Source organism: Bubalus kerabau, chromosome 3 (genome assembly GCF_029407905.1).
Source record: "Bubalus kerabau isolate K-KA32 ecotype Philippines breed swamp buffalo chromosome 3, PCC_UOA_SB_1v2, whole genome shotgun sequence".
NCBI lineage: Eukaryota > Metazoa > Chordata > Mammalia > Artiodactyla > Bovidae > Bubalus > Bubalus kerabau.
The window spans coordinates 7,126,116-7,138,384 of NC_073626.1; the positions used below are offsets into that span (position 1 = coordinate 7,126,116).

The 12,269-nt window shown below is 40.6% G+C and overlaps 1 protein-coding gene across 5 annotated transcripts in view; it reads left to right on the forward strand.

Moving 5' to 3' along the window:
• Window positions 1-12,269, forward strand: part of SYCP2L (synaptonemal complex protein 2 like) — a 58,560-nt gene that overhangs the window by 30,040 nt on the left and 16,251 nt on the right. For 4 of the 5 annotated variants that reach the window (XM_055570561.1, XM_055570560.1, XM_055570558.1 and 1 more), the window contains 6 exons: window positions 3,900-3,948; window positions 4,928-5,087; window positions 5,853-5,902; window positions 8,590-8,719; window positions 9,791-9,864; window positions 10,018-10,087. In XM_055570561.1, the coding sequence (XP_055426536.1) occupies window positions 3,900-3,948; window positions 4,928-5,087; window positions 5,853-5,902; window positions 8,590-8,719; window positions 9,791-9,864; window positions 10,018-10,087 (533 nt within the window). The remainder of the gene's footprint in view (window positions 1-3,899; window positions 3,949-4,927; window positions 5,088-5,852; window positions 5,903-8,589; window positions 8,720-9,790; window positions 9,865-10,017; window positions 10,088-12,269) is intronic. The other variant, XM_055570559.1, reaches the window with a different exon arrangement.

The window sequence follows — 12,269 nt, forward strand, 5'->3', positions numbered from 1 at the left end:
TTCACGTATAAGTCTCTGTGTGGAGGTGGAGGTGGTTTAGCTGCTAAGTCACATCCGACTCTTTACAGCTGCATGGACTGTAGCCCGCCAGCCTCCTCTGTCCATGGGATTCTCCAGGCAAGAGTACTGGAGTGGTTTTTCATTTCCTGTCCAGGAGATCTTCCTGACCCAGGAATCTTGCATTTCTGGTCCCCAGTCTCCTGCATTGCAGGCAGATTCTTTACCACTGTGCCACCTGGGAAACTCATCTGTATGGAGATTATGTTTTCTTTTCTCTGGAGTGAATATATAGGAGTGGGATAGCTGGATCATAATTGGTGTATCTTTCACTTCTTAAAACCTGCCAAGATGTTTTCCAGTGTCTTTAGAGCATTCTGCGTTACCACCAACAGTCTTTGAGGGTTCTGGTTGCTAGACTTTCTCATTAGTAGGTTCAGTAATAAAATTTCTTTGATGGATGAACTAAGGAATGAATGAACAGATCCAGTACTGATGTGGGCTGCTGCTGCTTCTTTCTACCAGACACACAGTCCCACAAAGGGTCCTCAGTGAATGATAATTTCCTTTATTTACTTCATTAGTTTTTATATATTGTTATGGCTCCACCTCCCAAACACCATTTTTCTTCTTTGAATTATTAGATATCTTTCTGTGTTGTGTATCTGTGTCAGCATTTATTATTTGGGGGCTTTAAGGGTTTACCATTTATATGTAATTGTAAATTACATGTGTAATTTACATATGTAAAATCAAAGTTGTAAATTACACATGTAATTTACATATGTAAATTCCCAAGTTGTAAATTACATATGCAGCTCTGGGACCTGCATTTGTGTTCAGTCATGTCCGACTCTTTGCAACCCCATGGACTGTAGCCCGTCAGGCTCCTCTGTCCATGGGATTCTCCAGGCATGAATACTGGTGTGGGTTGCTGTTTCCTGCTCCAGGAGATCTTGCCTGATCCAGGGATCGGACCGGTGTCTCCTACATTGCAGGCGGATGCTTTACCAATGAACAGCTCTATTTCTCCTTTAATAATGTTAGTTTTTACTAACATTTTTACTAATGTTTTTTACTAATGGTTTTACTAACATTAATAAAGTACTCTTTGTCACACTGTGAAATCTGTTCCTGCCTGACCTTAAAAAATGCAAGTTCGAAGCCTACAGCCTGTCAGGCTGTCCAGGAACTAAAAAGGAATGTTTTTATATCATTGCTGAAGCTAGCCATTTCCTGGTCAGAGGTCTCTTTCAATTAGAAGAGAGCAGAGACCTACACCACCACTCCGCTTCCTTCTCGTCATACTTTCTTGTCCAGGCATCCAGTGTTTCGTCATTTCAGATCCGTAGAGTAAGCCAGGTTTCTTCCGGCTTTACTTCTTCCTCTCACGCCCGCTGCAGCAGGAGTGGGAGCTGGAGGGCCTGTGCAGCCTGGTTTGGAAGTGTGCTGGGCTCAGGCAACCCAGCAGCCTTCTTCTGGGGCTCTGTTCCTCCCAGAAACCTGCTGCCCTTCTCTGTGCCTGTCTGATCCCCCATTCAGCAGTGAGAACTCCCCAGCCCTGCTTGAATCCGAGAATCCTTTGTCTCCTTCTGGGAAGCGTGGAACATTGTTGCTGCTGCTCCGAGAAGTCTAGATTTGTCTTTGGGAAGGGGCTGCTCACTTGTCATCCTGCAGAATATGTCCATGTAGAGCAGAGGGTAGGTCTTCGTCTTCCGGAGTGTACTCATTCCCCGAGAACATCTAGCAAAACCACTGCAGACTCTGAGCTAAGGTTTCTAGACTGGAGTAATCTGTTCATCGCCGGGTCTCTGTTTCTCTGTCTGTAAATGAGTACCTCAATTAAAAGGGACATTCAGATGCCTTTACAGCAAAGAAATCTTGGATACTTCTCAGAGATTTTTAGCTCTTTTGTGTTGAAATAAGTAAAACAGCACGTACAACTGCTTTTACATTCAGACTGAAACCACAGAACGCAATTCAGGGCTCAGAAGAGCACAGGTTTTTCTGTCTCAATGCATAAAGAACTCAATGAGAAGCAGAGTGGCAGGTAAGGAAAGAGTTTATTAATTCTTGCCTGGAAAATTCCCTGGATAGAGGGCTACAGTCTGTGGGGTCCCAAAGAGTCAGAAACGGTGGAGCATGCTCTTGCTAAAAAGGTGTGAGTTGCAGGCAGGTGAGAGGGCTTTGAGCGCTTCACAGGTTACATTTTTATAATTAAAGAAACAGCAGGGAGAAGACCACCATCTTCCTTATTTTTGAGTTAAGCTTCCATCATCAGCTCCTCCTCCATGTCAGGCTGGGAAATTTTCTTGTCTCTACATGGTCAAACTGGGACCATCATGGCACTATTCAAATCAGCAGAAGAATGGTTATATATGCTAGACTATGGTAAACCATGTCAGGTATCAGTGTAATGGGGCTTCCCAGGTGACTCAGTCAGTAAAGAATCTGCCTGCCAATGCAGGAGACGTGGGTTTGATCCCTGGGTCGGGAAGATCCCCCTGGAAAAGGAGATGGCGACCCATTCTAGTATTCTCACCTGGAGAATTCCATGGACGGAGGAGCCTGGCAGCTACAGTCCACGGGGTTGCCAAGAGTTGGACACAACTTAGTGACTAAACAACAGCAATCAGTATGATGAGGGGTTTCCACTTTGGAATGTCACCTTTCCCCTCTATTTTTGTTTTTAATGTATGCAGAGGAGCATGTCCTAGGAATCATTAACCTAGTGACCTTAACCGGCAGGATGCAAACATCATTGACTTGATGTGTATTTTTGTTGTTAGTTTCATTGTTAAGCAAGCCTGCTTTGCTTCATGATTTTCCATTTGCTTTCTGGGGTGATCATTAACTTACATTGGTCTCCCAAGGTTCCTTCAAGTTCCCCCTCTACCTATAGTCTCCAAGTGGGATTTTAAACTAGCTCTTTGATTATCCTATTCTATCCCTGTTCAGACTACACACACATGCACAATAACATTTAGTATAGGGCTGACTTTTTAAAAAACGGTGATAAAATAGACATCATGTAAAGTGTTGCATCTTCACCATTGTGAGTGTATGTCCCGTGGCATTAAGTGCTCTCACATTGCTGTACGAACAGTCATCACCTCCGCCCATCTCCCGAGCATTTTCCATCTTCTGAAATGCTGTCCCCACTAAACAACTCCCCAATTTAACAAAATTGAAAGATACAAGAGACCTAGAAGGACGCACCAAATGGTAAAGTACTTGTGATTATGAATCACTTTGTTTTTTTTTGCTCCTTGTGTTTTTTGGTTTCCTATTATGCATGTGTTAACTTTTAAGACATAAATGTTATTTTAAAAACCTTAAAGATTAGTATACAAAAATCAAATTTCTTTCTGTATGGTAGCAAATAGATAATAGCAAGCCATGTTATCTGAGAAGGGGTTAATAGCCAAAATACATAAGGAATGCCTACATTCAATAGCAAAAAAAAAAAAAAAAAAAAAATCATCTGATTAAAAAAGGAGGGGAAAGGCTTTCAACAGACATTTCTGCAAAGGAGATATACAAATGGTCAAGAAGTGTGTGAGAAGATGCTTGACGTCACTAATCATCCAGAAAGGCTTTCATAGCGCCCAGCCGAGTCTAAGACAGAACCGGGTAGGAAACGCTGCTGCCTTGCCCATTTTGTCCTGCCATCCTTGTCTTTATGTGCCTCACGGAGATGGGCTCAACAAATTTTGTTTTAAATAGCGAATTGTTGGCAGGCAGAAGATATATGGAAATGGATTGCAAGACAAGAAGTTTGCCACAGAATGGGGTACTTTCATTGCGCTGGGCTCACAGTATGCAAAGGGCACACGGCAGAAAAAAGAAGGGCGAAGCTGTTGCTGCCATGGTTCCATTAATTCAATATATTTTGCTTTCAGGAAAGATTCTGCTTTTGAGGATAATAGAAAGCAAGAAACACGGATGTCGGTAATGGAACCACTTTCACTGTTTTGGGCAGTCCTTCCCGTTTTAGTTACTTGCATATCATCTTCAAACTTTGCCTTGGCTCTGCGTCTTTATGTTTCTCAGTTAAATTTATCTTAAGGTCTTTTTAAAAGGAGGTATTTCACTTTCAAGTGGAAAATCGGCATTAATTCTAACAAATAGTTGGTAAAGCCCCCAAGTAAGTACAATGGAGAATAGCAAAGTTATATCGAATTGTGATACTTTTCCTTGTATTCGGCTTTGAGCCAAGAGTCTGTCCTTGCTTTGTCAAAAAAGACACATGTATACTTAAGGCTGATTCATGTTGTTGTATGGCAGAAACCAACACCATATTGTAAAGCAATTATCCTCCAAATTAAAAGTAAATTTAACAGAAGATTATGACGTAAAAGAGAAGTGTTAAAGACTTTCTAGCAGCTGAGATTTCCTCTAAATAGAATCAGAAGTGTTAATGAATTGAAAAGAAATGTTTTGCTCTAAGTCAATGATGTTGCTCTGTTCCTACATGTCTGCTTCCATCTCTCTGCTGCTCTTCCTTTGGGAAGCAGAGTGCTTTAAGTCTATCATCAGTGCACTAAAAAAGAAATCTGTATGTGAACAATAAATGAGATTTTTCTTCCTAAAATTGAGATCATGGATTCCAAACAAGCAAAGTTCCTTCTGGCTTTCTTTTAGCTGTGGTTCTCAGTCCTATGGGCTAGCATTTTGAAGTTGGTGATAGCAGGTAATCAGGTGCATCAGCTTTTGGAAAGTTACCTACCATCTCTACAATTATGATTAGAGGGGTATCTTCTTTTTCTCCCTTCTCTGTACTTGTGTGCCCTTTTATTGTGTAAGACAGCCCAGTCTTCTCAAGGAGTTACTTCTCTTTTGCCTAACTTCATAGTCCTGTGTTTAATTGTACATAAACGCTACTGGCATCCTTTCAGCAGCTCTCATGTATCGCCTGTGTTTGTAAAAGTTTGGTTATAGGAAACACCTTTTCTCGGAGAGTAATCAAGATTCAAGTAGTAGCGGCAGTGAGCTGTCTTGGGCTGGTAACCGAAAAAGGAAATCCTTAAAGTCGTATCCTAGTAGGAAAAAGACAAGAACCAGAAGCAGCAGCATAAGAAGTAAGTCTGGTATGTGTTTTCTTTCCAGTCACTCTTCAAATGAATCAGTAGGTGTTACTTTTGCGGGATGTGATGGGAAAGGGTATCAACGAGATGTATGATCACGTGATCCTGCTACCGTTACACGGGAAAGGGAAAATGTTCGTATGTGAAACAGTACTAAAGAATATGGAATTGACCAATAATTGTGAAAGATGAACTACAGATAGATGGAGTAAAGAGTTCAGATAAGAGGAGTTTGATGTAAGCTGACCTAAGCTGAAATCTTCAGGAAAAGCTTCAAGGAAGGCTGGGTGGGACCTCAGCTAATCCTTGGGAAAAGAATAGGATTTGAAGAAGTATGGAGAAGAGGAAGCATTCTGGTTAGGTAAAGCTAGAAGAACATGGGCCAGTCCCTGGGCAAGATGGCAGCCCAAAGGAGAAGAGGGTGGCAGAGGACGAGATGGTAGGGTGGCATCACCAACTCAATGGACACGAGTTTGTGCAAACTCCGAGAGATAGTGAAGGACAGGGAAGCCTAGCGTGCTACAGTCCATGGGGTCGCAAAGAGTCGGACACGACTTAGCAACTGAACAACAACAGCAAGAACATGGGAAGAGCGTTCAGAAACAGTATCTGGAGCAAAGAATTCACTCTGGCCAGAGAAGAACAAGCTGAATAATTAGAGAGTTAGACATTTCAGCAAGCTGTGGGAAGTGGGGATTGCTTCTAGAGAGTATTTTGTGTTTCTCCTAAGTAAATGTATCCACTGGGCTCTGTTTCCTTTCCTTCTAGTCTTGCCTCTTTTTCCTCCCAGTAGTGGCAGTGACCTTGAGAAAGATCAAGTGAGTAAATTTTTTCTGTGCTGCATGTGCCCTTTATGGGGTAAGTTTGAAACAAGTTGATCTGTTTAGGTTTGAACTACCTTTATTTTAAAAAAACTCCTTTCTGGAAGAGAAAAATAACAAACTAGTGGTTTACTAGTATGTAAACCACTTTCAGTAGAAACTTCAAGGAGTTCCACACATTTAGTATGAATCTTGGGCAAAGATTTAGTATCTTTTTTTTTTTTTGGTTGAAAATTTATTGAAAGATGTTTATTACGAAGAATGCTTGAAATCTGGGCTATTCTGATTTCCTACAAATATGTGCTCTTTTGAATTTGTATTTTAAAATAAACTTCTTGATTTAATTTTTCTCTTAGTTTTCAGTTTGTGGACATGTTATTCACATAGATTATAATTATTTAAATCTTTATGTTGCCAGAGGTTGAAATACCTTCAGGCTTACATAAATATTGAATAAACCCTGAAGGTTTCTTAAATCCCTTCAGTTATACTTGTTTTATAGGAAAGCAGTTAAGAACATGGACATGAGTGTCCTCCAGACCAATTCAAAGATTAATTTACCATCTTTTTAGCGGAATTACCTCTCTTAGCAGTTGGCTTTTGTCCTTGTATGTGTGTATATGATTATATTTTATATATCATGTATATAAATATATATCATATACTCTATGTGTATGATTATATATCACATTATATACCATATATAAAACATATACATATATACACATAATATATAATCTTGTATATATGTAACACATATTTTATGTGTGTGTGTGTATATGCAGACACAAAAACACACACACTGTAGAATTAGTGCAAAGTGTTCAAGAATTTTCTAGTTTCACTTTTTACTTTCACTGCTGCTGCTGCTAAGTCGCTTCAGTCGTGTCCAACTCTGTGCAACCCCATAGACGGCAGCCCACCAGGCTCCCCCATCCCTGGGATTCTCCAGGCAAGAACACTGGAGTGGGTTGCCATATAACATATAATCATGTATATATGAAATATATTTTATATATGATATATAATGTGATATATGATCACATGTATATAATATGTGATGTATATTATATATAATTTGTACATATATATAGAATACATACACTTCTGTATAAATATATATTTTTTATATGTATGTGCATATACACATGAAAACACAGACACACTAAAGAATATAGTGTGAAGTGTTTAAGGATTTTCTGCAGCAGTGCTGGGATTCTGAGGACATCAACAGCACCCTGCTCACCTGTACAAAAATATAATGTGTTTAGTGCCCTAATGGGATCTGGCCGTGGCGCTAGTGGTAAAGAACCCGCCTGCCAACGCAGGAGCCGTGAGTTTGACCCCTGGATTTGGAAGATCCCCTGGAGAAGGAAATGGCGACCCACTCCAGTATTCTTGCCTGGGAAATCCCATGGACAGAGGAGCCTGGCGGGCTACAGTCCCTGGGGTCACATAGAGTCGGACACGACTATAGCGACTTAGCACAGCACAGCGCTCTAATCATAGCTTGTTATCTGCCCTCCCCCTACCAGCCTTCTTCCATCTGCCCAGGGGGACTCTTATGTTCTGCAATGACAGGGAGTGTTTATAGCTCAAACTATAAGCCAGAACAAGTACCTAAATATTTGTTGAGTAGTTCAACCTGAGATAAGGAGTTATCAGTTAGAAATAGACCACAGAAGGACTTCCCTGGTGGTCTAGTGCTTAAGACTTGGCTTTCCAGGGCAACGCGTGCAGGTTTGATCCCTGGTTGAGGAGCTAGGATCCCATATGTTTCTGAGCCAAAAAACCAAAACATAAAACAGAAGCAATATGTAACAAATTCAATAAAGACTTAAAAAAATAGTCCACATCAAAAAATCTTAAAAAAAAAAAAAAGGAAATAGGCACAAAGAACAGTTTTTAACAATATACAGCTTTAAAAAAATTACGTACCAGAAAACCTCAAAGCTTTAAGAATCCACAGATTTAAGATATGCAGCTGCCAGGAAGTCTGTGGTGATTCTCAGTGAGGGCATTGCTGACTTTATAGAGACATTGGTAGCTGACACTGACGTCTCTGTGCTGGAGTTTAAGAAAATAACTTAAAGCAAGGGTTGGCAAACCTTTTCTGTGTATCGGGCGGGTGGTTTCTATGGCAACTGTTCAACTCTGCCTTTGTAGCATGCAGGCAACCACATGTGCAGTGCTCAAGTGCATGGATGTGTTGTGTTCCAATTAAACTTTATTTACGAAAACTTCATTCCCATTGAGCTGTAGAGCTGTAGTTTGTTGACTCCTGGTTTAGAGCAGTGGTTCTCAGACTTTGGTGATCATCAGAATGACCAGAATGGTCACCAGAAATGCAGATCGCTGCGTCCTGTCCCCAGAGTTTTGATTGAGTGTGTTGTCAGTGGGGCTTAAGAATTTGCATTTCCATCAGGTTCTCAGGTGCTGCGGAGGCTGTGGTCTGGGACCACACTTTGAGAACTTAGAGTCAGCTTTGAGTTAGTTTATTGATTCATGACCTAATGTGCTTCTAGCCCTGGGATCTTATGGTCTTACTGTTTCTTTTTTCAAATGGATCATGTCCAATTCTTAAACATTTTTAAAAAGGATATTGGAAGTGTCTTGGAATGTTGTGATAACTTGCTTTGAGTGATTGTGACTGTTAGCACTTTGTAAAAAGTACTATGTTTTAGGTTAAAATTCTAACACCCTTACGGAAAGATTCCTCCAGGCAAAATAATGTCACACCTCCCAAAATTTCTGGAACCGAATTTCAAAGTAGTTCTGCCTTTTTAACTCCTGAAGATTCTGCCCAGAAAACAGGTATGTGATTTTCTGTTGATTTACATAGAAAAAATATATATTTTGGAAATGGTAGTTTAAAAAAGCAAAATATGTTTCTCTTGATATCTGTTGAAGAAAGTGTGAAGGTATGATTGATTAATCTTCTCTTTCTTGTCCTGATTAACAAAAGACAGAGGACTTTGTGTTTTAATTCCGTTTAACGTTTGAGATCACCTTGTGTCTAAGAATTGCTGGTGTTCATCTGCTTTTAAAATAGCAACAAATGCAAATGGTGGTTGATTTCAGGGTTTGGTAAACTTTTTCTGTAGAGGAACAGGTAGTATTTATTTTTTGCTTTTTTGGCCTCTAGAGTTTCTGTTGCAACTATTCAACTCTGTGTTCGTAGTCCCAAATCAGTCGCAGACAAGATGTAAACTAATGGCTGTATCTGTGTTTCCATAAAACTTTATTTATAAAACCAAGTGACAGATGGGATTTGACCTGAGGGGCCAGGGTGTGCTAACCCTTGACTTATAAGGTTTATCTCAGCCCCCACTGAATGTTATTGAAACAATTCACATCTTTTAAATTGGTGAGAGTCAGGATATTGTTTCTTCACCTTTATCATTCTACAACTTAGCACATTGGCAGGCACTTAGCAGGCACGAGTGCCAGCCTCTTAATTTGGCTGCCACTGGAAGAAAAGAAGTGGAGAAAGAAAAATAGGAGCGAGGGAAACACAGCATTAGAGAGTGAGGGGAACAAAGGAACAGATCTGAGAGAGGCACGAGAGCTACCGCGGTGAGGTGATAGAGTTCTCGCCATGTATTTGGGGCCACATGGGCAGCCACGAAAGATGCTGACCTAGTGGAGGTAACTGGCTATTCATTTTATCTGCAAACTTGTAAACCTTATACCCATGTATACTTTGAAAGATGCAAACTGTTTTTTGGTTTGAGTTTTTTTCTTTTTTTTTTTTAATAACTGTATCCCTTACAGGGGGCAGGGTATGTTGAAATTTAATTTATATATTGATAGTGAAATGTCATTTCCTCATTTGCTTCTTAGCATGTTTATTCTCTTATAACTATTTATTCTTCCAATACTCAGAACTTCACAGCCCCAGCCCGCTGAGTGATCTGTCTTCGCTGGAGCACTCAGATGTTGAAGAAAATGAATCTAAGGTACTATTTAATTGTTGGTTATTTATCTGTTTTCCAGAATTGATATTATACTTAATGTACTGGCTTATTCCTTCTTGAGGGATGATGTAATACCGTGTATTGCTTATTTTGACATAAATGCATGTATTTCTGACCACCTCTTTTTTTTTTAAGACTGTGGCCCCAGAGTCATTGATGAAAAGTACTACTTTCAAACATAAACTGCAAAACATGGAGGACAGAGGTGAGAGAATTCTAAACTTTTTTATTTTGCAGAATTAAGCAAAATTAATCTGATTTTGGCTGACAGGGCTGTTATTCAAACTGAGGCAGATATAATCACTATACAGAGTGACAGTTGCCAGACCTTGGAGAGGGCAGTGCCATCTGCCGCCCTGCCCCAAGTGGTAAGCCGGCACGGGAGGAGCAGGGGTTTAACTCCCGAAACAGGAAGGTCTGTGTCAGGAATCGCGTAACCTGGGATCCGAGTCCCGTCACCCAGCACGCCTCCTCTCTGCCCCCAGGGATGGTATTGAAGTCCCGCTCTATTGTAGCATTGTTGCTTTCTCCCTTCCAATCTGTTAATGTTTGCGTAACATAGGTGCCGCGATATTGGGTGCATATATATTTACAGTTTGTTACCTTCTTTTTATGAATTGATCCATTTGTCATTGTGTAATGGCCCTCTTTTCTCGTTACATTTTTAAACCTAAAGTCCATTTTTCTGATAATCTATAGTAGATACATAAAAGATAAAGAAAAGGAAATCAAAACATACCGCTATAGAAAATGGACCGCAAAAGCAAACAGCAAGAAAGGGACTACAAAAGAGCCAGAAAGCAAGTAATACAAAGGCGTTAGTAAGTCCTTAAAAATCAATGACTACTTTAAGTGTAAGTAGATTAAACTGTCCAATCAAACGATGGAGAGTGGCTTCATGGATAAAAATAACAAGACCCAGCTATATGCTGTCTACAGAGACTCAGCTCAGCTTTAAGGATGCACAAAGGCTCAAAGTGAAAGAACGGAAAAGGGTATTCTATGCAAGTGGACAGGGCTCCCCTGATAGCTCAGTTGGTAAAGAATCCACCTGCAATGCAGGAGAGCCAGATTCAATCCCTGGGCGGGGAAGATCCCCTGAAGAAAGAAATGGCAACTCATTCCAGTATACTTGCCTGGAGAATCCCATGGACAGAGGAGCCTGGTGGGCTACAGGGGGTCACAAAGAGTCACACACGACTTAGGAACTGAACCATGAGGAATTTTTTTCCACTGCTTTTGAAATTCTGTGGGTGTGTGTGATTTTAGACAGTTTTATTATAGTGTGTCTTATAGAAGATCTTTGTGAGGGAATCTTTTGGGAGTTTATGAGCTTCCTGAACTGGGATGTCCCAATTTCTCCCCAGACTTTGGAAGTTCTCAGCCATTATTATTTTCTTAAATTTTATTTATTATTTTTGGCCATTCCTGGGTCTTCGTTGCTGCCTGGGCTTTTCCGTAGTTGCGGTGAGCGGGGGTTACTCTCTGTTGCAGTACATGGGCTCCTTATTGTGGTGGCTTCACTTGTTGTGATGTACAGGCTTTCATGGTTGCTGCACATGGGCTCAGTACTTGTGGTCCCCAGGCTCTAGAGCACAGGCTCAATAGTTGTAGCGCATGGGCTTGGTTGCTGTGCGGCATGTAGAATCTTCCCAGACCAGGGATCGAACCCACGTCTCCTGCACTGGCAGGCAGACTCTTTACCAACTGAGCCACCCGAGAAGCCTGTCATTATTTTCTTAAGTAGCTTTCTGCTCCTTTTCCCTCTTTTCTCCTTCTGGGGCTCCAGAAAAGTATCGATTGTTTCCTTTTTTAAAAAAATTGGGTTATCATTGACAGGTAGCATGTTAATTTCAAGTGTATGACATAATCATTTGCTATTCATGCATGTTGTAAAATGATCACAATGAATGTTGTTAACATCTGTCCCCACACATAGTGAGTCTTTTTCTTGTGATGAGAACTTTTAAGGTCTACTTTCTCAGAAACTTTCAAATAAAGTCTTAACTGTAGTCACCACGCTGCCTGTATGTTTCATTCCCAGGACTTAACTTGTTTTGTCACTGGAAGTTTGTACCTTTGAGTGCTCCTATAGCTAACCGAGCTTCCTTAGAGCAGCTGTTTTGCATTCTTTTTTAGGCAAATTGCAGAGCTCCATTTTGTGTGTGTGTGTGTGTGGAGGTCAGTCGCTGTATTTTTTTTTTTTTTGAAAGTTGCACGGTCATATCTGACTCTTTGTGACCCCATGGACTATACACTCCATGGAATTCTCCAGGCCAGCATACTGTATAATTGTTGTGTTTTTTGGACAGGTCGCGTTTCCTTGAGTTTCATGTTCCTTGAAGTTTTGTGTTGTTGTCTTCATATTTAGATTATACTGATTGGCT